Below are 25813 nucleotides of genomic sequence, written 5' to 3'. Positions count from 1 at the left end.
AAATGGATACGCCAGCGGTAGCGGATGTCTCTGGTGTTCCCGTCGTGCTCCGGAGCCGGTTTGATCACCTGTGCTGTGTATTGACAACTTGGATTATTCTGCCAGGGAGGAATTACAATTAATGTAAAGAACACTTAGTTCTCATGCAGAGGAGACCGGAGGAAATCTTGAAAACGGGTTTTCTGTTGGTTTGTTTGTTACTGCGTCGCCCTTTAAAGCACTACACCTTGTTTTGCACTCACTTGTGGTGGACCTTGGTCAGCATTATCTCGCCCGACTAGATCAAAACAAATGCAGCCCTCTCTATTGACATAACCCAGTTGTTCCTTTTTCTATTTTTGTTGACCGCACACCAGTTGTTAAAACTAGGAATTCAGAATTTGGGTCAGAAGGCGTGGGGTGACGCTCGCATTCCCACACAAATAGTGTATTAAAGCGAAAATCCTTGAAATCCTGTATTTAAAAAAACTGTCTATTAGGTTAGCGACTCTAGGCCCTGATAAGCCAGTTTTCACGTAATCTTCTTCCAGAACGACAAACATAAAACCTAATTCAATGTACACGAACAAGCACTAATGAGACTCATTCAAAGCCTAATTTTAGATATAAATGGCTTTGTTTGGTCTCCGCTGGGGACCAGGGACTGATTGTTTACCACGGATGCAGGTTACATACACCAAATCTAATGTTTCCAGAGTAAAGGGACGCCAGATAGTCAAGCTCATTTGACCCCCAGCACGCCAGCCATCTGCTCAGAGAAGCATTAGTGCTTGTTTTTGTATTGCGCTGCATATTATCTTCTGACTATGACTGTACTACGTACGGTTCACTAATGTGTGCACAGCTGCTTGTTTTCCAGTGAAACGCTACTAGATGGTGTTTTTGTATGGATTAAACCATAGAGATCGAGTAGCGCTGTAATCGTCTAAGAAGAGTGTTACCAGATGAGCTTCACTGACCAGCAACTGTGGGACACAGGGGCTTACAGGTCAGCCCCATCCTGGACAGCCCCCCCCACCCTCCTCTGCTCACACAGACCCACACTAGAATGCAATCTTCTTACATATCTGGATTAAGGGGTTGAGTACAGTGCATTCCTGGGTTAAACCCCTCTCCGTCGCCCCTCAAACCCCGTGTTCATCCGGCACCAACATGTTCCAGCGTGTTCTCATCTTGTCCAACAATGCGCTCATTTGCTCCGTGCTGCCGGCCCTAAACCTCAATTAGCCAACCACACACTCCATCGTCCAAAGACCGTTTTCAAGTAGGGTCTTCGCTTAGCTGTAGATCTCTGTTGTTCGCTTGATTTTCTAATTCATTCTCCTCGCGTGATCCTCTTGCACGGTGTCAGTTGGAAGGCAAGTAATCCCTCTTCCTGAGAGTTTAGAGTTATGTGGCTGCCCCGTGGCCCGGCCCCCCTCCCGTTTGCCAGTAGAGGTTTGTTGTTGATCTGCCAGCCAATCCTCCAGACTTTTGAGCCCCCTTGATTTGAAATGAGTGGGCGTTCAGCTACCATGGTGACAGCAGCCACTCTAGTGCCTATTGGGTTGCGGTGCGTGATGTCAAAGAGAAGATCTTGTAATTGGTGAATAATTAAAAGGGAATAAGAGGGGGGACATTGTTATTCCTTATCTATTTCAGAATAGATTTGTATTAAATGTGCGCAATATAAGCAGTGTTTCCCCGAGGTTTACAGCTGGGGGGGCAGATACGGACACTGCCATTTTACGACGCGCTCTGTCCGCTGGAGAGGGTGTGCGCACCTGTGTGCGCACACGTGTCTGCATGTGCCCATCGGGGGAGGGGGGGTTATGGGAACTCAGGTTACTCCCAAATGGAGTAAATCATTTTTTATCTTCAATTCTAAACACAACACACCATAATGAGGATGTCTCTGTACATTGCTATCTTCGTCTTCACCTCAATCCTGAATAGTCTCCCAGTTCCACCTGCTGAAAAACATCCCGCAGCATGATGCTGTTACCACAGTGCTTCACTGTAGGGATGCTACTGGCCAGGTGATGAGCAGTTCCTGGTTTCCACCAGACGTGAGACCGAAGAGTTCAGTCTTTGAATTAATCAGACCTTTTTACAAACTCCGGGCGGGCTGTCATGTGCATTTTTCCAAGGAGCGGCTTCCATCTGGCCCCTCTACCACACAAGCTCCATTTGTGGATTGTTGCACAGATGGTTGTCCTTCTGGAAGGTTCTCCTCTCATAGAGCAATGCTGGAGCTCTGGTAGAGTGAGCGGGTTCCCTGACTAAGGACCATCTCCCCCATTTGCTCAGTTTGGCTCGGCGGACAACTCTAGGAAGAGTCCTGGTGGTTCTAAACCAATGAGCTGGAGGCCACTGTGCTCATTGAGACCTTCAATGCTGCAGACATGTATCTGTGCCTCGATGCAATTCTGTGTCAAAGGTCTACAGACAATTCCATGGACCTGATCTAGAAATCATCATAAATCATGTCCAATCAGCTAAATATAGCAGGTGGACTCCAATCAAGTTGCAGAAACATCAAGTGATCAGTGTAAACAGAATGCACCTGACCTAAATTTTGAGCGTCATGGCATTACAGGCTTACAATACTTACATGTATATGTTACATTTTCGTTCTTTATTGTCAATTGATTTTGCGAAAACTTCCCGAAAGCGTTTGTTATGGGGTGTTTTGTGTGTATAGAAATTTGAGGACAACCTGTTTTGGGATATTACACACATACACACTATATGCAAACTTTCATGCAGTATAATCCAAGTCTCTCTTGTGCAAATTATGCTCACTACACATGCATCGTTGCATGCACGTTTTGCATATTAAATCTGGACCCCATTTGCTGTAATGTATTAGGGTTTACTGTTTTTGGTCTCTGTCCTACATGAGGCAATGCAAAAAAACGTTTTCTTCAAGAATATTTAAGATGACGTATTCCTTTGAAGCAGAAAATGAACAGCGGTTCACAGCTTATCAAGTAGCTGTTCGGACACAAAACGCGTCTCATCAAACCCTCCAAATCATCCCTGTGCCCCTTTGGACCCTGATCCAGTATCCCTTTTGTTATTCAGAAGTGAACCCACTGACCTAGTGTGCTCCAGATCCCCATCAGCACTGTTCAGCAGGAGAGGTCCACCACGCTGAGCATGCAGGTTCTGGCCCGGCTTGCTTTTCGTCAAAAGGGCCGTGGACAATTTGACGAACAGGGTTGCCTTTACGTCCCACCGCCGCCTCGACACAAGAATAGCGCCCATTCTCACTAATGTGGCAAGACATTGGAAATTGAATTGCTTTCTACAGAAGCAGCCATGTGACCATCAATGACCCTTTTATGGGTCCGTTAGAGGACGGCAGGGACAGAGGGATACATCAAAGCCTGGGAAAGTAGGGCTGTAAGGGACAGCTGGTTCTGGGATGGTATTTTGCTGCAGTGCAGTTATTTACCAGCATCTCGTTCTAAAAGTTCTTCTTTCTTGACCCAAATTCAGTTCTTACGATTCTGTTAAACCTGAGAGGAAGTGTTCACTGCAGTGTCACACGCCGGCCGGCGTCTGATCGCCATGAGCACGTCGACGTGTTAATCAAGCAGGAAGAGGCAGTCCTGAGTGGAGGACGTGGGGTTGTTGTCACGCCACACATCCACCGGCCAGCTGATGATGCATGTGACTGGGCAGCACAGATGACAAGGCAGCGCTCTCTCTGACAGGGATACAACAATGGCTTTACAGTGGTACTGGAAGGGGGGCTGGGGCGGGACAGGCACAGAGACGGGAGCACTGGCTGGCTTGCCAGTCTTTGAGTAGTGGGTTGAGGGACTCATGACCCGTGCGAACTGGACACAATGCACCTTTCTGTGACTGCATGTCCACCGCCAACACACACAAACTCAAACACCCTGAGTCATGGTGGTATGTGGGCCAATGGGTAGATGAGCTGGAGGTTTAAATGTACCCTTTTAATGGTGTGTAGTCCAGTCGCCCCCTTTCCCATGTTACTGGGCCACGTCACCACAGGGTCATTAATATACAACAGGATATGTAATACAGCCCAAAGGTCTTTTCCACAGAACAAAAGTAAACACACAGCCAACACGTGTTTGATATTCTTACCTGATACGTGACTTATTCAAATTACTTAAACGTCGGACACCAACTAACTTAGGTGTTCAATCTCAGTTGCGGAGCAGGGCCTTTAAGGCTGGCGCATGCTTCTGCGTCTGCGTTGTTGCGTTGACGCACTCGTTTCAATTCATAGTTCTAAAAGACTTGCGTGTGTTGCAGAGCAATTCACTGCCAGAACAACAGGTGGAGTAACGTGTTTTTGTTGAAGACGACCTAGAGAGTCACGTCTATTTATTTTATTTGTTTATTTATTTATCATAGACTTTATTGCCCCGTGCATCGACACTGCTGCTTTTCATCGCGGACACATTTGTCCCGTATTTTCCTCCACAGCTTTGTTGACCGGCAAACCGCCGTATGCGGCGATCTCCCTCCGTGAATCCAACCCGCTTATACAACCCGCCAATGACGGCTTGTATAAGCCATAAGTCATATTTACGCAGTTCTTCCGACAAAAGTTCTTCAATCTGATCCGTTCTCTCGTAAACATTCTTCGTTTTAATAATGGCGGTATCGGGTTATGAAAGTGGAAATGTGAGACTCCGTAACGGATGTAGTTAGCAGACCAATCGCAGCCTGGTGCGCTGCAGGAGGCTTGCGTCAAAAGCCTAGAAAAATGGGTCGATACACGCAAGGAGGTGTGAAAAGGCACGCAAGGGACACGCAAGGGGCTCTTGCGTCTGTGTCGCTCTAAAAACGCAGAAGCATAAACTAGGCTTTAGTCCGTCTCTGCTCAGGTGATTCCATTTCATCCTCATGGATTTTCCCGTGAGTGCAGTGTTCCTGTGTGCCGTCAAAGGCCACTAAAGAACAGCCCCCCCTCCATTAGGTCTTTCCCGCCTTTCTACTCTTTCCTGAGGGCTTCCTCTTATTTACCTCCCTCCTCTTTTAGCACACATGTTTCTCTGTGAATACCACCTAGAGCCGGGACTCTTTGCTCCCCTAAACCTTTTGTTTTTGCTCATTTGTCGGGTGTGCAGTTAAACCTACAGGTCCTGGCTTCTGTTTTAATGGAAATACCAAACCAAAAACACCAACAACACCTATATATTTTAATTGTGTTGCTTGCATATTATATTTTTGTGTCCTCTAGGAACTTTTTCATTCCAACAATACTTTCCACATGAAGCTGCTCGCATGGTCTGTGGATAATATGAGCAACTAGGTCATCATTTCTGGAAAGAGTCACGGCTGCCGAGGTTTTATTTTTACCGATTTGAGCCCCCGGGCCGAGTTAGACCAATATCACTGGATCTCTTCCGGCAATTAGAAGAGCAGGCATCCCACAGCAATACTATCCAGATAGAAAAATAGCAGGACTAGTGGTCAAAGGGAGCATGTTTGTTGTTTTTTGGAGGGCTGAACACTCCTTTCATAAAAAGAAAACGACACCTTCCGACTTGCGTTCCAAGAAACAATTTCACCTCTAGCTGAAGCCACGTGTGGGTGTTTACCACAGCATGCTGCTTTCACCTGGGAGGAAGCTTCCCCTTCTTTTGTATGTTGAAGTGTTACACGCCACCCCGAGGCGCCACACGTTCTCTGAGAACGCCATATTGACAGGAGGCAGACACACTTGTATATCTCTCCAACACGCTATGCATGCACTCGATGACAGGTTAACGGATACATTGGAGTGTCGCACCAGAGAAGGACAGAGAGGTGTGTGGAATTATGCCACTTGCCACGGGTACCGGGGGGGGGGGGGGGGGGGGGGGCAGCGCTCATGTGGGTCACATTTTTGCCCCGATGCAGCACAACCGAGGCGCACCCACTCGTCTCCTCACCAGTAATGAGTCATCATGTCTTTCGACGCCCAGTGAGGGAAAGAAAGCAGAAAGACTTAATGAGCAAACAATAAAATGCCTTGACTTTGAGCTTACATTTATCTCCAGGTTTGCTGTTCTGATGCGTTCCCGCGTGGCACACTTGAGCATTAGAAATGATACCGTTGGGCCTTAAGAGTCTACAGCAGGGGTGTCAAACTCATTTCAGGTCCGGGCCAGACCATTAATATCATATGGAAGGGTGGCACTGACGATTCGACCGGCGGACGGTATGTCAATATAAAAGAAGCAGAAGCGAGCGTGCATGTGTGAGGACCGTTCTGTAATTCTCACAATAGCAAAGTCATCCGGCTTCGGCGGCGGGCCGCACTGGACACCCCGGCGGGCCGGATTTGGGCCAAGAGTTTGACATATGTGGTCTACAGGGTGACTCCTCCTTACTTGCATTGTTTTGCTTCATTATTAGCCAGTCCTAAAGCTGATTAATGATTCTTTATTGATTTGAAGCCAGGGTGCGCTGCATACTTGTTCCTTTGTTAATATGTTACATGCATGATGTCCAGTGTGTCTAGGGATCTCGTGTCTAGGGATCTCATAGACTTCTATACAACCAGGAGAGGCGTTCCCCTATGGACATTAGACGGACAACTCCTCCCCCCCATTCTGTGGCTCGACCAATGCGCTAGATAATGTCTCTAATCTGTCATGCTGCTCATTAGTCATCATTGTGGCCGACCTTTCCACTGACAGCCTGGGAGGAAGCAGTGAAAGGGGCCGTGGGGATCAGCTGTGATCTTTGTTTTCACACACACAGCTGGTGGCAGACATACCCACAAGTCCAAAATACCCAAAATCTAATCTTGGTCATCTTCACTCGACAAAGGTGAGAAAACATGGCAGTTTTTGTTTTTTGTTTTCATGGCATTCTGGTGATTGCAGCTTGTCATAATTGTGTAGAAACACTCAGACGTTGATGGGATCGGGTGTTTTTTGGCTCATATTTTAGCCACATTCAGAGCAGCGTCTGTCCGTCTGTGACTGGAGCGTGTGAACCGCACACTTTGTGACCCCCGGGGCCGTGAACTCTGACCTTTTATGGCCTGCTGGGTTAACCCTCTGAAATGTGCGCGTGCGCGTGTGTGGAGCGGCTCACGGTCACCCAGCTAATGAGTACTCCTATTTAAGGCGAGCAGAAAGGCCCTAAATAGATCTTAAGATCCTCTAATCGGCAGCCGAGGCCTCTTGTTCTGTTTTGTGTGACGACAGTGTGGATGCAGCGACGGTTGTTACAGTAGCGGCCCCGTTCGCATAGCTCCGGCTCGGGACCCCCCTGCCGCTCCTCGTCTTTATTTAGTTTGGACCATGTTTTCATACGTGAGGAGCCCACACTACATGGTGAGTATGGGTCGCTGGGCTGCGTCCAGAAGCTTAGTGGGGGTGCTGGGTGTGTAGCGGCGTCCAGGCTTAGGCTACTTGGCTCAGGGCGAAGTAGAGCAGGTGTTAGTGGGTCCTGGCCCGGCCTCTGTTAACCACCGCACAGCCTCAATCAGGAACCGCATTGGCTACGGATGTCACCACAGATTATTCTGGGATATTTTCACTTCTAGGAAAATCAAATCGAGGATAATGTATGACTTGTTTTTTCAGTTTTCACACCACCCTCCTCCCCCAAACACTGGTCAGCTTCACCCAGCCAACATGACATGGAATTCAAGAGAGAAAGCAGACTATATGATATTACCTCTTGCATGTTATATTGTCTTTCATTTAATGATGAATCACTTTGTTCCCGCTCTTCCATTAAGAGGATTTGCTTCCCTTCATGTCATTCTAACCTGAGATTGGGGGTGTCTTTTCAGACTAAGAAAAGCACTTTAGAAGCCACTGTGGCCTGTGGAGAAATGTAGATTCAACTTATTTTTACATTTTTTACCTTAGAGGATTAACCTGAGAATGTAATCTGCACAATAATTTTGTGATCTATGCATATACCTATAGTCTAGAAAAGTTGCTATAATATATATATATATATATATATATTTTTTTTTTCTAGTTATTATAGTATATATATATATATATATATATAATATAATATAAGTTCTATAATATATAATAATACCCTTTTCTGCTTTTACTTTACGTAGACCATGATGTTGCTCTTGGTTTTCTGGTTTTCTAGTTATTATAGTGTATTTTTAAAGAGCTTTGAGTAAATTGGCCTCAGGAGTGATGGTGAACCCTGGACGTCTATTGTGGAGCTTTCTGGTTGCATAAGAGAGGAAAAGGCCTGATGGTTGTTTGCAGTGTTCTCTTTCAGCATCAAGAGGAGTCCATAACTGATTCACTGAGAGCACAAAGAGGAGCCGACCTTCACTTAACTGCAGGGCAAACGCAGTTCAGCGTGAATGGCTGCCTGACGAGGACGCAGTCTGTCAGAGCACAGAGCTGATGCCGCGAGACGAGGCAGCGGCGCCACACACACACACACACACTCACTCACTCAGGGTTTCTTCGACACACAGTGGGTTTTATCTCGGCCCTCACACACGCATCAACCTCCTGTAAAGACAGAGAAAGGACTACAGCCGTGTTGGCTTCTCTCGCTGTGGCTTTTTTATTCTCTTTTCTGTCTTTCTTTCTGTGTCAGTGTTCGGCTCCCGTGTTTCCTGGAGAACACTGTGTGAGTTTCTACACTCTTTACCCCCCACAAGCGCTCTTCCTCACATTGTCAGCTGCTGAGCCGCAGCGACTGAAGGCTGACTGGCTATTGTTTCCTCTGTACCAAGATCCCCTGTTGTCCCGCGCTGTCACAGCACGTCATGTGCTCCGGCACCAATAGAGAAACTGGGTCGGCTCCACTAGCAAAACATGGCCTCACCTGGTTCATGGAAGACACCGGGGTGAGGACACACAGGGACGTCGAGCTGTGTAACGCTCGCCCTGTGTTTTACTCGCATAACATGTTGTCATAATATTTTACGAGGGCTGCATTTTCCGTTAATCTGTGAATTATTTTCTCAATCAAGGATCAACATCCGCTGACAGTGACAAACTGATGTTAGCAAGTGACACACAATCGATCCTAATTCAGTTTTGTGCTTCAGCGTTCTGTTTACATTACAGGTCATTTTTAGCTGACGCTTTTTATCCAAAGCAACTTACATTTTTAACCCATGGCTTTTTACATTTTGCCCAGGGAGCAATTGGGGGTTGGGTGTCTTGCTCAGGGACACTTTGATATGGGACATGCAGCAGCTGGGGCTGGAACCACCAAACTTGCGGTTCCCGGCACACCCGCTCTACACATGCGCCACCGTCGACACTTTACTTGAATGTACAAGCAGAACATGTTTTACTACATGATTATGCAGGCAAATATTCATTAATGTTGCCTGGTCGTGGATAATATTTACATTTACAATGTGTGTTTTCATCGCTGTGACAGCCGACGACCTGGTCTGACATCGCCTTTAGTCTTAAAGCCCTTCACCATGACGTCTCTGTCTTAAGCTTTAAGACCCGGCATAATTATCCACAGGCAGCCTCCAGCAAGTCGTTCTTCACAACAGGTGCTTAAGACTTTCCCAGTGTAGCATATTCTCTCCGAGCGGCGGGTGCTTAGCAACATACTATTTAGTGTACCAGAAATTGATTCAGTACATCCCAATGTGTGTCAAATGCAGCACACCAACCATGCCACAATGTTCTCCGCTTGCTTTTTCGCAGTGCGCAGGTCAGTGTGCTTTTCTGACCCGCGATCTGGAAAGCAGTCAATGTAGACTTCATCATGTGATGCTTCCAGAGTGTGACCCTTGACCCTTCCTTGAGAGGGCAGCATTGATCAATAAAAGTCAGCGTCTCCAAACGGATTGATGGGGGATGTTGTTCATTAGAGCGGACGCATGTAATCTGTGAAATAGTTCACAGGCACTGAAGAGATGTTTACCGAGTAGCGGCACGTCTTGGTTATCTAATGCTGTGCTGCAGTCAACACTAAATATTTTTGGCCTTCGCACAGTGAGGACAGCAACCTGATCTGTGTTTGTTCAACGCTAGTACTCGTTTCATCCTAACATCTAGTTCTCTTTTTTTCGTACTCTTTACTGACACCAGCTTGAAATGTAACATTAGCTTTAGGTAGGCACGCCATGCAGTCACACTGTTAGCGGACGCACATGACGCATCCTGTAATTTTAGGATAGAGGCATGCATGCTCTCATCGCTGCATGAGTCGTAATGGTATCAGCCACATGTTTGCAGTGGTCATTAATTAATCTGTCAAACACATAAATGTCACAGCCTCATGTGATCTGCTTCTTTTGAAAACTAATCCGCCAAAACAGGAAGCACTGAGAGCGCTTTGTTTCCGGCATAAGTGCCATTTTTCAGTGGTTTTATTAGACTTTATTAGATGGAGAGTGTGAATGTTGCACCTTTGATTCACTAAACGTGGAAACCCATCTGGTGACACACGCCAACGCATTCACATGTAGACATGTGTCGTACTAACATTACATGGAGATCGGTGACCATCAGCTGTAATTGAGGTTGGCTTGTTGGACCAGTACGGAATGTAGTTCACCTGTTTAATGGCAGGAGTCATTCCACACATATTAAATAATAAACACAAATAGAGGCCAATTAACAAGCGGTGATACCTAACTCACTAGGGGGGGACTGGTGGGACGCTCACCGATCCTCTGCATGCATACATGAACTCAATGTTTATCTGGGACTATTTGAAATGAAAGTCAACTGTTATTTGTAAATTATGAGCGTGATAATGTGTTTGGCCACAGGGTGGAATTATTAATGCATCATACTCAAGTTTGCTGCTCTGCTGAGAGCATGATAAGCTAGCAAGGAGTGTTGTAATTATTTAGCTAGCCATAACGGCCTATTAGATCGATGGGCCGTGTCTGATGATTTGGTGGCTTTCCTTGCAGAGGATATTGGAGCGATATGGAGGTTTTGCCAACAGTTTGTGTTCGGCCCTTTACTGCTTCAACGACACTGGAATGCAACGGTTATTTGCATTATTTAGTTATTAATTTTTCTATTGAAAAGTTTTTTTTTATGTAAATGTATGAAAATTGTGGTAAAGGTGACATCCTCAAATGTCTTCTTTTTTTCAACAAACCTTTTTTAGAGATATTCAATTGTAAAAGAAAACACAAATCAATCAAAGAACCCTAATATTATCAGAATTATTATTTTCCCCATTCCTCCAAACAATCAATCTCTGCATTGACCAACCGACTAATTGTTGCAGTTCTCAACATGAAATGCTTATTCTGTCTTTGAGGTTAAATTGTATACAATCACTGTCGTATGCAAAGCTGGTTCCTTTGAATAGGGAGCTTTTATGATCCTTTAAGATGTTCGTTTATGTGGTTCCTGACCTTCTCCAGCTCTTACAAACCCTCCTGAGTGTCTATGTCTGCATCCCATGAAGCGAGCCGATTAGCAGGAGGATTCGAAGGGAATATTGGTAAGCTGCCGCAAATCACAGCCAGCCGTCTACCAGAGAGGGAGCCGTGAATAAACTAGAGTGAGCTGTCACGAGGGATCACATGCTTAATGTGGTATTGTTTCTAATGCAGGATTGTGTTATTGTCGTAGGTAGACCCATGTAGGCTTCTCTCAGATATCCTTCTTGTTGTTTTTAAAATACTTTTGATGATTCCATCTCACAGCCCCTGTAGTTGATGCTTCTTTTCGCTCTACATGGTTTATACCTTTGACGGATCCTAACTTTTGAACTCTGAAACAAACTGCAAAGTTTGGCTCGGTGCCTCTATATCGTATCTTTCTCTGTTGGTTCCTGTTGTCTCTCATGTTGCTGGTGTTCTAAATCCCTGAAAGGCCTACAATACTATATATGTATGTATATTATAACATTTAAAAGTGTAAAAACACGTGTAATGTCCTCCGAATGTGTCATCGTTCTGTTCATTGTTGAGGTGCCTCAGTTCTGTCTTCTCTGTTAGCTAACAGGTAACGTTTGGTTTGCCTTAAAGCCACAAACCCAGAACTGTGTGGGACCACTTCAAGTGACACGTTCATGACTTCAGTCAGAAGGAGACAAGCATAATTAACCCAGTCAAAGGTTCGGTCCACCAAAGCACCAACGCTTTATTGACACAGGTATTAACAATCAGATCGGCGTATAGCATATGAAGCAATGGAGCAACCAAACGCATTATGAGCCGGCTTCAACTTCATGGTTTTATCACTTCACTACAGTGTAAAACACAAAAAAACAGGAAGTCCTCACATTTGAGAAGCTGGAAGCGTCAAATATTTGCCTTTTCAACTTCAATTGGTTTGATTGCTGAAGATCCATCCATCACCTCGCCTGCTGCACCTTGAAGGCCCCTGCCGTCCGCGCTGTTTCCACGGGGGGCCCCGCCCCTCCCACCAGCCACTCCGCAGCCAGGGAAGGGAGTTAGCACAATTAGCTTGAACCAATCGCGCTGAAGGCATGAGGGCCGGATTATTCATTAGCGGAAGGCTTAGCTGTCATCTGTCGGCCACGCAGGAATGCCGCGGAGTCTCTCTGTGCTCCTCACCAACAAAAAACAGAGACGTATATTAATGCTGGGAGCAGGAATAGTTCTTAATATACGGTGGCGCTGCCTGCTGTTAATAGCCATGGATCAGACACCAGCTGTAAATGTCTCAGTCCAATGTGCAGCCTGCTGCTTTCATGTCCGGAACATGACATTGATGCGCGCTATGCTGGTAAACCGGCCTCAGTCATCAGTGCATCAGTCTGCACTGGCACTAATTAGGCAAAGTTTCCTAGTCCCAAAGTGTGATATTAAGTGGTGTCAGCACTGTTTGTTTTTGGCCCTGTGGTGGGAGGAAACCCAATGGTCTGAACACAGTCTTTGGCAGAGCTCTCATAGTGATTAATGAGAGAGATTTGGCAATGCCGGTTCCATTAAAGAAATTGAATTTTCCTTCTGTGTGTCGTCAATATTCTTTTTTCCCCCCCAGACTCTTAGCAGAACAAATGGATGCTGTCAGGCGGCTGGCAGGTCGTTTGACTTCTGCAGCCAGGATTCTTTAATCGGGCCTCGTTCCGCTCCGTCTCCATCACAGCCCGTTCTTCTCCCTTTTGTATGGGATAGCAGTCATCTCGTCCCACGGGTCCGTCGGTCTTTCTCACACTCTCCAGCTCTCCACTCTGGTGCATCTGAGTCAAAGGTTTGGCCCCTAGATGGAGAAGAAGAGCAGGGAGTGCGGCGTCCCGACTGGACACACTGCTGTGGGTGCTGGGAACGGCTCATGCTGTGGTGGTTCTGTGGCCTTTTTTTTTCTCCTCAAGGAGAGAAACGTAGAGGTCCTTGCATAGCGTGCACATGCAGTGTCTGTTTCACCCTCTCACCCACACTCCTTCTCCCTAGGAGAGCCCTATTGGTCGCTGGAACTGGCTAACAAACCATTAGCAAGCGGCTTTCGATGGAAGCAAATGGTGTACAATGACAGACACTCCTGGGGCAAGAAACCCGAAGAGCGGTAATGACGGACCACGTCCAGCCCAGTGCCCTAGCAGTAGTGTGTAAATCCACTACAGAACCGAAACTCTTTTAAGAGGATTAGGGTCTCCTTGGTGTGACCAGGCCGAAGTGGGTGTAGTCCTTGTGACGTCACATTTTGGGGGGCTGTGCCAATGTGAAGGTTCTGGGACAGAGGAAGTCTGAGCTTTACAGATAGTAAATTGCAGATTTGTGGTTTTGTGCTTTACAATATGAATTTAACTGACTGAAGTTCGGCATGTTCATCGTCGCCATCTAAGATTTTTGGCTCTGATGCCGTTTTTTGAACCAATGAACGGTAGTTAGCATATTTGGTCTGCATAAGAGTGACGCAAAGTCTACAACCTGTCAATCACAGTAACCCCGACTGTAAATGTACAATCATCTACAAAATGAACATGGTTGTGTATTAATGGCTTGAAACTAGAGATCGGGATCACATGAACTGCTTACAACGTTTACTGAGGGAATATCAAGAGAGCGGTAGACTCATTGTCTCATAGACTTATAGAGATCGTCGCCCCCTGATCGACATTAGAGCGACTTCAGCTCCACTTTTTAAAACCCGAAGTTACTGCCTAAGTAAACCTGTGTGCCCAGGCTGCACTGACCTGCACATGTGCAGAGAGCAAACGCACACCTGAGGACGCCGAGATGAAGCATAGCCAGGTGGTGCAGGTAGCGCCGCCTCCAGCCGCTCGTTGCGTAAACCATATCATGCACTCTGACAGCGAGCGGCAATATGCAATTCCGCGCACAAACCAGCAGCTGAACACTACAGGAATTCCTCCATACGCTTTGCAGTGTTTAGTTTAATGGAAGCAGAACCTGCGATCGATCGCTGTCGTCTTACCATATGCATACAAGACTGCAGGCGTCCCTCGTTGTTGAAATATCTGCCCCTCTCCCGCTCGCTCATTAACAAGAGGAAAATGTGATTAGAGAGGCAACAGTAAAGTAACAGCCCTGTAACTCTTGTAAAAAGAGCGGCAGAGAATGGAAAAGGGTGTCTGAAATGGACCCTTTTGACACCCATCTCTACACCAGCTGTCACCCGCAGTTTGTTAAACACAATTTGACCATTGTGTGCTCCAATCTACCATAGTACCCCTTTTTCTGCAGCCTCTAAGCTCTTCCTCTGCACTTCCTAAGCATCAGCAGCGTCTAAAAGACCAGATGTTCTCCACTGGAGGTTTATCACAAGCTGGGTGTTGTTCTATAGACACAAACTGACGTTTTGGCCCAAGTACCATCAACCTCGGGGCCAAAAAAGGTTCTTGTTGCAGAGTCCTTCGATCTGTCTTGTCATCCGGGCGAGAACAATTTTTTGCTGTCGTTGTGTGCTTCGTCCCTGTTTGCTGAGCCGTGTGTTGTTTCACCTCGATCCCCTTGTGAACCACAGCCAAGTATGGACTTGATCATCTTGATCAGCATCACAGCTGCTGTAGTAGGCACAGGGCTTGGTGCATGGCTACTGGAGGGGGGAACAGAAGAGTGTTTGGGCAGAGGTCAGCAAAGGCAGGATGGGAGAAGGCAGAACAAAGGACCAGAGGGAGCACAGTGGTTTGATGCACCGGCTCCCGTCGTCATATGCGTCCCGTCTGCACTTCTGTCGCCATCTCCATCAATTCCGTCCTCATCAGCTCCGTGAGTCAAATCAAATCACCAGTCTCCGTGTTGTGGCGTTCCCACACACTGTCCAGGCTGCGTAATGCGTCCTGTTTGTGGGCCTCGGTGTGACTTATTCATCACGGCCCGCACACAGCCTGCTGCTGCTAAGATGTGATCTGCATGCAGCGCCCTCTGTGTCGAACACCATCCATCCCTCAAGCCCTCCCACTTCGCCCCCTCTTCAATTACTCGTCAGAGACCCCATGTGCACTGTATTATTGTGAAGTGTGTATTATGTGAATTGTGTATTACTGCACTATTATGATTATAAGTCGCTCTACGTTGTCATTACTCACAAACATCATCAAATCTCTGCATTAACACACATTTTTAAATCAACCATTTATCCATTTTTTTTTTACTCATGTTCTATTCATAGTACATATAATAATATTGACCGTCAAAAATCAAACTGACGAATCAGATTGTCGTTCAAGTGACACTGGCACTTCTTCATCTCACGTAGTAATTTCTTGCCACATCCCCATTTGTCATCCTTCCTCCCGCTGTGTACTTCCTCAGCTCTGCATCTCAAAACATCGGCAACAACTTTGCAGAATCTGCTGCACAATCGCACTGAAAGATGCACCGTGATGCCTTTGAGGACCGTCTGAGCTGCCAGGCCCCCCCCCCCCACACCAACACACAGAAGATAGAGGAAGCTCAGACTGGTTTAGCACCATTTCCTGTTGTGTCAGAGGAGTTTGTGCGTGTTTCGGCAGACGGATCCGGTTCCCCCTTTTTCACCTCTGGTCTTACAGTCCGTCTCAAATTCCCTCCGCCTACCTTCACAACCGGACTGTTCGCTCAGCCATGAGGATGGCGTCCATGGAGGGGGAATTATAAAACAATCCGGAAGCTGTGTCCCCTGAGGGAGGACAATTGTCTGCTGTAGCACCTGACGGGTGCCGAGCATCGCAATGCGGCGTGTGCTCAGTACCTTCCGTGGTTACAGGAGGGCCGGGGAGGACGACGACGACGTATTCGTGTGCGGCCCCAGGAGCAAGGTGACCATAGACCGGGGCGGGGGGTGGGGGCTGCTTTGCCAACAGATTGGATATCATGTCCCCTAACAACTCATTACCCGTCCTTTTCTTCCTCAAAGGTTCCGTTTGTACTTGGAGCCTCGGCGCCGCTGCCAGGCCTGTTGGGTTTTAAACCGTTGAATTGAATTCCAGTTGAAATGGGCGCTGTTCTGAAAGTACCACACGCTCGCTGACTCTGCCAGTAAAACACTTGATACAGGCTTCAGTGAGCCTTTTTCTGTAGGAAAGAGGCCTCGCTGTCTCCTGCTGGTCCAGCCATGTGTTGGACTTCTCTCTCAGCATATGCTGCACGGGGCCTTTCGCTCTCACACAGCAAAAAGAGGGCACCTATTGTCCCACGACATCGTTTCTATTTTAAGATTCGAGGGGGAAGTCGGTCACCTATCTTCATGAAGGGAACAATACGATGGAGGTGTTTTTAGCTCATTTTGATTCACCCGGGTGTTTCTTTTTCAATCAATACAGCTTTTTTTACTTTTATTTCACTCAGCCATATCCGCTCAAGCTGTCCCTGTATCCTGGCAGCAGCACACGAGGCAGATACGCTGTGAAGACCTTATGGTCCTCTGCTCTTTTAGTGCCCATAGTGACATTTGTAAGATTCAGCTTTGCACTCTATATCTGCTTCTACCATCGCTGAACGCTGACAGGAGGCGACTGTATGGCGCAACATGGAGGGGAGTCGACCTTGTATTTTGTCAAAATTATTTTAAAAGTAGAAGCACTTTACTTTGTTTTCCTGTTGTTATTGTTGTGGAGTTTTTCATTAAAGAACGACATGGAGGGCTGTTGTGTTGACACAAAGCCCCACTTTCTGTGTGGCAACATGAAAACAAAGTAAAGTGCTGCTACATTTAAAATCATTTTGACAAAATCCAAGGTCAACTCCCCTCCATGTTGCTCCTCCCGTCAGTGTTTACGTAGAAGCAGATACCAAGAACCCTTAACCTGCTCTCTCATCCTTATGTCAGAGGTCCAAACTTCAAACGGAGATCTAAATTAACGGTCAAATGAAAAAGGCCGTGGGAACAGACCAAAGTGTTAAAGACTGTATTTTGTGTGTCCTTGAGATCTAAACGTGTTGGATGTGTTTCACTCGTCTTCTAACATTTGCCATATATTTCTAACCTGTTTACTTGCAAGCTCGTTTCCTTCTCCTTCTGTTGTTGTTGTCACGTTGCCTCTTTCCGTGGCACTGTACTGCCTGTGGTGGAATAGTGTGATACTATATGCTGGACTGGTGCTACTTTAGTTCAAAACCTCCACAAAGCAGGTCATATATGACCGGGTCTGAATCTCCTCCGTCAGGGTTGGATCGGGTCTTTGGCTATGTGTGTGACATTAATCCCTGTCTTTCTGCTCGAGCACTACTGTTGAGACGGTTCTGTAGTGACTTCTGTGGTTTCAGAAGAAGCTTTGTCTGATCTGAGAAAACGACCCCGTCACCACCAAGAAAACTGTAGGGTTGCGTTCTGTTTTTATGGAGCTTGAGCCATCCCTCCATCCCATCATTGCACTCAATCATGTGCATTTTGGCTTGATCGCTCCACATTATTCCACAAAAACCCGCCTCCTCTGGTTCTGTTTGACTCCATGGCCCGAGTGCTCCCTGTGCGCTGGACTGAAACTTAGAAAGCCTGCAGGATGTTAAATAATCATTTGTGTGAGAAAATGTTCCTGTTATTGCAGGATGTCCCATCTGTGTCCTGAGGACAGTTAAGTCATCTGAGCCCCCCCATCCCTCCACACACACACACATTCCACCTGTAGCAAAGGGGGGTTGAGGAGGGGAGTCTCATACAAACTACTCTGTGGTTGGCTGTTTAATCCCCCCCACCCAACAAAAATGTTTTCAGAAACATAGCACAAGAAATCAAATGCTCTAAGGTGTATCCATGGTAACGTAGCTTTCCAGTGGCCTTCGGATGCTGCCAAGTTCTCAGAGAGCACCTCTGAAGTGCGTCTGCACTGACGCTGCAGAGGCCTCGTTTGTCACGAAGTCTGTCTGCAGCTCTTGATGAGAAAAGCGCGTCCAGCAAGACGTGTTTCTGAACCCGTCACATCCTGTGAATCAGAGGGTTGTGAAAATTATTTATTTGTGATCCACAACATTAAGGTGGAGCTCGATGAGAAATACTGCTCTTCTGTCCCGCTTTACCCAAACAGTGAATTCTTGCTCCAGCCCAAAGATTGGGAGTATGTGCAGTGTGATTGTGTCATGAAGCTGTGTTCAGTAACCACCGGTGGAACAAAGACACTTTGTAGCCAAAGGGCTGCTTTGGCCAATCAAATACTACTACGATTACCCCATTTATATTGCAATCGTCATGGCAACAGGGTTTACCGGTTGTCACACACACACACACACACACACTTCCTGCATCTTCTCCCCCTCTCCACTGCGCTGCAGAAAGGCTTTCAGCAGGAGTTGGGTTCAGATCTCAAGCTTTGGCTCCTCCCCTTGTGCCTTTGGTCAGTTACAGAATTGATTTTTAAAAATTGACCTCAAAGACATGGAAGCAGCATCCGATAACCAGTGACCAAGTGATCGCAAACATTGCAGAACAGGGGTCTTCAACGTTTTTCAGGCCAAGGACCCCTAAACTGATGGCGAGATGGAGCAGGGACCCCCTATTCAACGGACTTTGATCCGCCATCTTTTATTTTTGAGCTTAGCGCTCTTTAGACGTGATCTGATTGGCTAGTGCCCGTGCTGTCGTATTCGCATGAAAGGTGCCGTGAGTGAGCCGGTGCCCAGCGTGAGAGCTGCTGTGGGAAGCTGAACATGTGTGTTGTGGACTGAAAGATAACGTCTTCTACATCATCTTATCCGTTCACTACAATATGTTGGATTCGTGTTAAAGTGTATTTAAAGACAACAAATACAATTTAAATTTGTGGGGAGAAAATTGGTTGAAGAAAAATTGTCTTATCAATCAAAAATTTCGCAGCCCCCCTGCAGTACCTCCGCGGACCCCCTGTTGAAGACTTCTGCTCCAGAGGAACTTTTGAAAAAGCTTCCTGTAATTCATTTGCTTTCCTTGGCTTTTGTATTTAATTTGTATTCCTCAAATTAGCGGTCGCAAGCTAATGCCAGCAGCATGTGCCCCGGGTCACTGAGCAGACCTCCAAACGATTGTTACTGTGCCGAGTCAGAGGACCTGATGGGAGTCAGACTGAGGCCTTCCGTTTTTAAAATATCTGCAAGCCTTTTTGCGCGGTGCAGACCGCCAGAGAGACTCGTACTCACAGCTCCTGGAGAAGTTGTGGAATTCCTTAAATACCATTGAATTTGTAGAGGACACTTGTCCTAAGAAATACTTTATTAAAAACCGAAGAAGCTGCATAGAGTTGTTGACATGATCTGACCTCATCTCTCCTCTCCTCCACCAGACAACATCACCCACGGGTCAGGGCCGCTCCGACTCGCCGGTTTACACCAACCTCCAGGAGCTGAAGCTCTCTCAGTCCAGCCTGCCAGCAGTCCCCTCCAGCTCTCCTCTGCATATCCTGGGCGACTGGGAGACTCACAAAGACCTCAGCGGCAGGCATTTCTACTACAACAGAGCGAGTGGCGAGCGGACCTGGAAGCCGCCCCGCACCAGGGACGCCAGTGGCAGCACCAGCAGCGCCAGGGGAGACAGCCAGGGCACGGCGAGGGGCGAGGTGAGGCGGTGCTCGGGTCAATGAGAGTAGGCTAGTTGTTATTTATTTTGATACGGAAAGAGGCAGGTGAGACTTTAATTTGAATGGTTGTCCATTTTTTAAGTCTTGTGTTAATTGTTTTCTAGAAAAAACAGGATAATTCTTTTGAAGTTACTTTTATTTTCATCTGTGAAACGGGTTGGGAAAAGGTTTTGGCAGTTGACAACTTTTTTCTCCTTGTTTCACATATTTTTTTGATTTTTAAGGAACATAAATGGATTATCCACCTGTTAAGTAGTCGCATATTATTTTACCTTACTTGCCTCTTCCGTAGCAGCGTACACAACACCACCACAAAATCCCTCCAGCCCTATTTAGACAGCGTTAGGTGTGTGTGATCACATGACCCGGAGGATGGAGCGAAGTTGTTACGTGAGCGAAAATCCGAGGACATAAACGATCAGCATTGGACCTCTAATCACTTGACATGTGGTCACTAGAGGAAAGGAAACTAGTCTTGGTTTCCTGTCAGGTTGTAGTTTTCGTCCCAGCTATCCAACAGCGCCCCCATGTGGTGGTTGGCTTTGGAGCACGATGTTTGTGAAAGAAAACTGGTTATCATATATATAGTATTATAGGAATATAACCATGTATTGCTCTGTCAATAAACATCAATTAGTCAACATAAATGTAGAACTTAATTATTTAAGCTTTCACAATCTCAAAAAATGCCTTTTTTCGATATAATAATAAGTGTGTTAGCTTTTATTTGTATTTCATAGACTGTGCCCTAAATGTATCGTACATGTTAATAGTCTCTTGTCCCATGTCCTCCACAGCCGCTGTCCTCTGAGGAATTCTGTCACAGCACCCACTCGAGTCAGTCTGACAGCCAGTACGGGTCGCCCCCTAGAGGCTGGTCCGAGGAGCTGGATGAGCACGGACACACGCTCTACGTCTCCGAATACACGCAGGAGAAGGTTAGCACTAGATGTCATTTTAATATGTACCCTTTCAAATTTCTCTCGCATTAAATATGCAGATGTGTTCCCCATTTTCCTGACTACTGGTGTTTGCGTTGGCAGTGGATAAAACATGTGGATGAACAAGGGCGGCCCTACTACTACAGCTCTGACGGGTCGAGGTCCGAATGGGAACTGCCCAAGGTGAGACTATCTAATGAACATGAGCTTGTCCTTCAGTTTCCCTCCATCTCTCGCTGAACGCACTCTGCTGGGACTCCTCCCACTTTGCATGCTTAAGTTGCGTCCTGTTGATGTAAGTGGATGAGCTTCTGACGAGCTCCCGCCCAAGCCCAGTTTAGGTTGAACCCCGGGTCACAGGCCCATTACCGGCCCTTAACATACTAATCTGAGTAGAGCGGCTCCTGAGTAAACAGTACGGCGGAAAGCCGCACACAATGCCCGGGCCGTAAGCACAGTTCCTTTCAATGGTGCTGTGGACAGTGAAAGGAGAGGTAGGGCAGAGGACACATACCGACGGGGTGCGCTGTAGGAGCCCCGTGACCTCTGAGAACTCCCGTCTCTGTCTCCGCAGTACAACGTCTCCCCTCAGTCCGGCGAGGTCCCCAAGAGTCGCAGTCTGGAGAGGAAGCAGCAGGACCCCATCGTCCTCACCAAGTGGAGACACAGCACCTACGTGTTGGACCTCAACGACAAGGTAAGACATGCGGCAACGCAGCCCGTAGGGTGTGATCGCCATGGAAACAGGAGCCCTTGTTGCTCTTTTTTTTCTGGCAGGCTGTCTGCTCTTTCCATTACCTGTCTTTCATTTGCAGAGAGTTTAATCCCAGAGGGCTAATGACGTGCTCATGAACATGCTCACAGCGGATGTGTCTCCTTTACTTTTGGAATATTGGATGATAAGGATGGTGTATTATAAAAAAACAGGTTTATGTACGTGCAAGTGTTTTAAGCAAACTCGTTTTAATTGTTGTGGTGAGACAATGAAACGGCAGTGTCTGCAATGATCACAGGTACGTTCTGAGCAGATTTAGTCTGTCATCTTAGTTAGTGTTGTACTAAATTAAAGCTGCTTTTAGTCCTTACTATAACTCGGGCTCCTTATTTTAGTTATTGGAGTCAGTGGCACACCTTCCAGATGTATTGGTGGACTTTTATAGAGCAGTTTCTAGATGGAAGGACACATACGGGAGGCTAACTCTGTGGCAGTTTCATTGCAGTTCTTTCTCAAACTCTGGCAGTGCACCTCAGATGTGCTCAAGAGGAGATTTCATCCCTCTCTCTGCCGTGATAAAGTTGGTACCACGCAGAGCGTCTCTTCTAATCAACAGGCGATCCGTGCTCGTTCCACGCCAGTGTGTCCTGTAGATCAGCGGTCCCCAACCTTTCGTACCTCACGGATCGTTTTTCACGTTAGACAATATTTTTCTTGGCAAACTTGAAGGTGTGCCGGATAAACATGGCCGACGGGGAAGGGGAGGAAGTAGTAGTCGTTGGTAGTGGCGTTGATGACGCTTGGGAAATATGTCGAAGGATGAACGCACGTAATTAGGAGAGAATCCGGTCAATTTTAAAATAATTATAATATTCAAAATAAAACCCATTTTTCATTTTCTTTCTGTGGTGGGGTCTGGTACCAAGTGGCCCACGGACAGGTACCGGTCCACGGCCCGGTGGTTGGGGACCCTGCTGTAGACCCTGCTCCGCACTAACCTGTCTTCATGTGTCTCGTAGTTCTTAGCGACTCATCATGTGCCTCTTGTTGGCAGGAGTGTGCTCTGGCGCCCAAGCAGAGCTCTCAGGACTCTGACTCCTGCCCCTCATCTCCTAAGCATACCTCGACTGTTAGTATCCCAGCATGCACTGCAGCGCATCGCAACTTTTCACTGGCACCCAAATGAAAACACATCTTTCTGTCCATTGCATCTTCTTCTCATCTGCATAATGCCACATCTGACACGTGTCACATCTAAAGCCTCACATCTGATCCCATCACATTTTGCCGTCCCACCGCCACATGCAGAGATTTGCTTGCCGGCGGTGTTGGGGCGGCCTCCGCTGGTAACATTTGGAAACGTCATCAAGTCCCATTTCCTTCTCGATCTCCTGCGTGTGTGTGTGTGTGTGTGTGTGTGTGTGTGTGTTTGCAGTACAAGTCAACCGTTTGGACACACTTTCTCATTCAAATGAATCCAACCTTTTGACTGCTGTGTGGGTGTGTTTTTTCACTCAATGTGTTCCAGCAGCTCCTTACCTACTTTGTCTCCTCAGCCCTCGGAGAAGTGCGGAGTCCTAAACGTAACAAAAATCACAGAGAATGGAAAGAAAGTTAGGTGGGTGACGAACTTTTTCAAAATCTAGAGACGGGTATGAAATTCAAACCCTTTCTAAGACACGCTTTACTATAACCTACAGGAAGAACTGGACCTCCTCGTGGACAGTGCTGCAAGGTTCCTCCCTGCTTTTCGCCAAGGGCCAAGGGGGCAGCACCAGCTGGGTACGTATCCCAGCAGCCCCGGGACTTCCACATTCCTGTGACGCTCAGCTTTATCTTCTTGTTTAGCTTTGCCTTTCCGTTCCTCTCTGTGTTATTTCTCTCTCTTCTTCATTTGCCATCCGTGCTGTGAAATGTGTCCTCCTGTTCATCGCATCTCCTCCTCTCCTCCGGAAGTCGTACTACCGCAGCGGCTCCATCCCCGAGCTGCTCCTCACTCTCCTTAGCAACTGGAAGCGCTCGGTCAAGCCCCGTCCTGCTGTCTCCTATGTGAACTGTAGGCCTGTGCAGGCTCCCGCTGTATGTTCCTCTCTGCACGTGTGCCGCTCCTCCTGCCTGTCTTTCATGTCTTCCATTCCCTTCTGTCCTAACTGATGGGGACTCTGGTGTCTCCCTCGCTGTGTGTGTGTGTTTAAAGCTTTAGGCACTAATCCGTATTATTTTAATCACAAAATAGATCAAATGATTGTGTATAACATGAACCAGGCGGGTCCCCATCTACCTCACTACCGCCACAGCACCACACCGCAGACACAGACTTTGTAACGAGCTAACGTGGGCTAAAGAGCCCTCAGCAGTTGGTAGTGAAACCCACGATGAGGAGAGCGAATACTGGACTCAGCTTTTACGTTTCCCATAACAACACTCATTGATTTTCTTAGTTAAGAAGAAAACATATCAAATATGACGCTATTGTAAGCTTTACATGTTTGACTTATGCAAGGAAAGACATACAACAAGGTTGACTCTTTGCAAACATCCTCCTCCAAAACAGGAGACAGGAGCTGGTCAGATTGACCAGCGTGTAATCGTAGTTTCACTGTTAATAACATGAGACAATAAAATCATTATTCTGTAGATTATTTATTTTCCCAAATCGCTCATAATGTTTTGGTAATAATGTGTAAGCATAACAGTGTCACAACACCTTAACTAGATTTTTAAAACCATTTTGTGTATTAAGTATCCAACCATAAGTGAATTAATAAGCGCAATGTATAAATAACAACAACTAACAATGCTTTTTCTTTTTGTGTGAGGTGGAAATTCACATGACAGTTTCTTGCTTTTAACACAAATGTGTCTGTTGTATCGTCTTTGTCACACTCTCATATGTTTTTGTTGTTTCCAAAAGTTTGGGGGCAACCAGTCGAAGCCAGAGTTCACCGTTGATCTGAGAGGGGGGGCAGTGGATTGGGCCTCCAAGGACAAGTCGAGCAAGAAGCACGTCATCGAGGTACGAAGCCACAGCCATCTGCCATCAGGGCTTCTCCCTAGATTGGAGTCAGAAAAGTAATGGTGACTCTCCTCCTCCCCCCCAGCTGAAGACACGTCAAGGGACGGAGCTGCTGATCCAGTCAGAGATTGACAGTGTCATCAACGACTGGTACCGGGCCCTCACTGAGACCATCAACACACATGTGAGGGGGCCACTCCCTAGTTTCTCCTCTTTGTTCCTGCTAATGCTAATTGATCGTTTTTTTCCTTGCTGTATATATATATGTGTGTGTATGTATACATGTATGTATATATAGATCTAGATATAGCTCTCTGCAAAGGCAGCTGACTCCTTTTGTAATTTTACATCACAGAACTGGTCTATTGGTGCCTCCATCAGTTAGTTAGTTACTTAGTGTTATTGTGTGACTTTAAAGCAGCCAAACTAAAACCCCCAAAGTCACACAATCAGCAACTCCCTGGTTTTCTACCAGATCCAATTAATTTTATTTTGTATAGCCCAAAATCCTAATTACAAATTTGCCTCAGAGGGCTTTACAGTCTGTTACTCGTCTCGAAACCCACACATCGGCACAGAAAAAACTCCTCAAAAAATGAAATCCCTTCCATGGGGAAACAAGGGAAGAAACCTTAGGGAGAACGTCAGAGGAGGGATCCCACTCCCGGGATGGACAGACTACAATGGATGTCATGTGTACAGAATAAACAATGTAAAAGATGTACAAGACTTTCCCTAAAGACTAGGAAAGGGTAATGTTGGTTTATGATGACAGTAAGTATAGTATAGAAGTATATGATTCATATTTAATGATGATGATGATGATGATAGCAGCAGCAGGGGTCAGCAGGGCCTCGGTAGGAGGCAGGTTGACTTACTGTTTTCAGTGTGTGAGTCTGGTGGCTTTGAAGAGAACCTGGATGGATATTAGAAAAGGTCTCACTGGAAAATGAAGTGGTGTAAATATTCGAATTAAGTCCACATTGGTACTTTATGTACTTTCCAAATGGTATCTACTGCAGTAGTACCCTGACTATGGAGTAGTACTAAATACAACAGCGCTTCTCAAAATCTATAATTCCTTCTGTTGGGACTTGAACACGTGTGTCTTCTCCTATTCAGGCCTGGGAGTCGGATGAGGCCATCGAGGAGGACATGCCTGAGTCTCCGGGGGCTGAGAAACAGGACAAGGAGAAGGACACCCGGGACAAGAAGAACAGAGGTGAGGCCGACATCCTGTCACAGTGTTTATTATTGTTGTCTCAAAGAAATATGGTCACATCCCCCCTG

At 46.6% G+C, this 25813-nt stretch overlaps 1 protein-coding gene across 4 annotated transcripts in view; it reads left to right on the top strand.

The window, feature by feature from the left end:
- The window catches only part of arhgap12b (Rho GTPase activating protein 12b), a 43482-nt gene that overhangs the window by 12462 nt on the left and 5207 nt on the right, over positions 1-25813 (top strand). The window contains exons 3-13 of one of the 4 annotated variants that reach the window (XM_040167182.2): positions 19558-19830; positions 20649-20789; positions 20895-20975; positions 21367-21489; positions 22562-22636; positions 23064-23125; positions 23208-23289; positions 23464-23586; positions 24422-24523; positions 24609-24707; positions 25646-25745. In XM_040167182.2, coding sequence (XP_040023116.2) covers positions 19558-19830; positions 20649-20789; positions 20895-20975; positions 21367-21489; positions 22562-22636; positions 23064-23125; positions 23208-23289; positions 23464-23586; positions 24422-24523; positions 24609-24707; positions 25646-25745 — 1261 coding nt within the window. The remainder of the gene's footprint in view (positions 1-19557; positions 19831-20648; positions 20790-20894; positions 20976-21366; positions 21490-22561; positions 22637-23063; positions 23126-23207; positions 23290-23463; positions 23587-24421; positions 24524-24608; positions 24708-25645; positions 25746-25813) is intronic. The other 3 variants (XM_040167184.2, XM_040167183.2, XM_040167185.2) reach the window with 3 other exon arrangements.

Source organism: Gasterosteus aculeatus, chromosome 21, assembly GCF_964276395.1.
Source record: "Gasterosteus aculeatus chromosome 21, fGasAcu3.hap1.1, whole genome shotgun sequence".
Taxonomy (NCBI): domain Eukaryota; kingdom Metazoa; phylum Chordata; class Actinopteri; order Perciformes; family Gasterosteidae; genus Gasterosteus; species Gasterosteus aculeatus.
The sequence above is the reverse complement of the archived record's forward strand: the minus strand, read 5'-3'. Positions and strand labels throughout refer to the sequence as shown.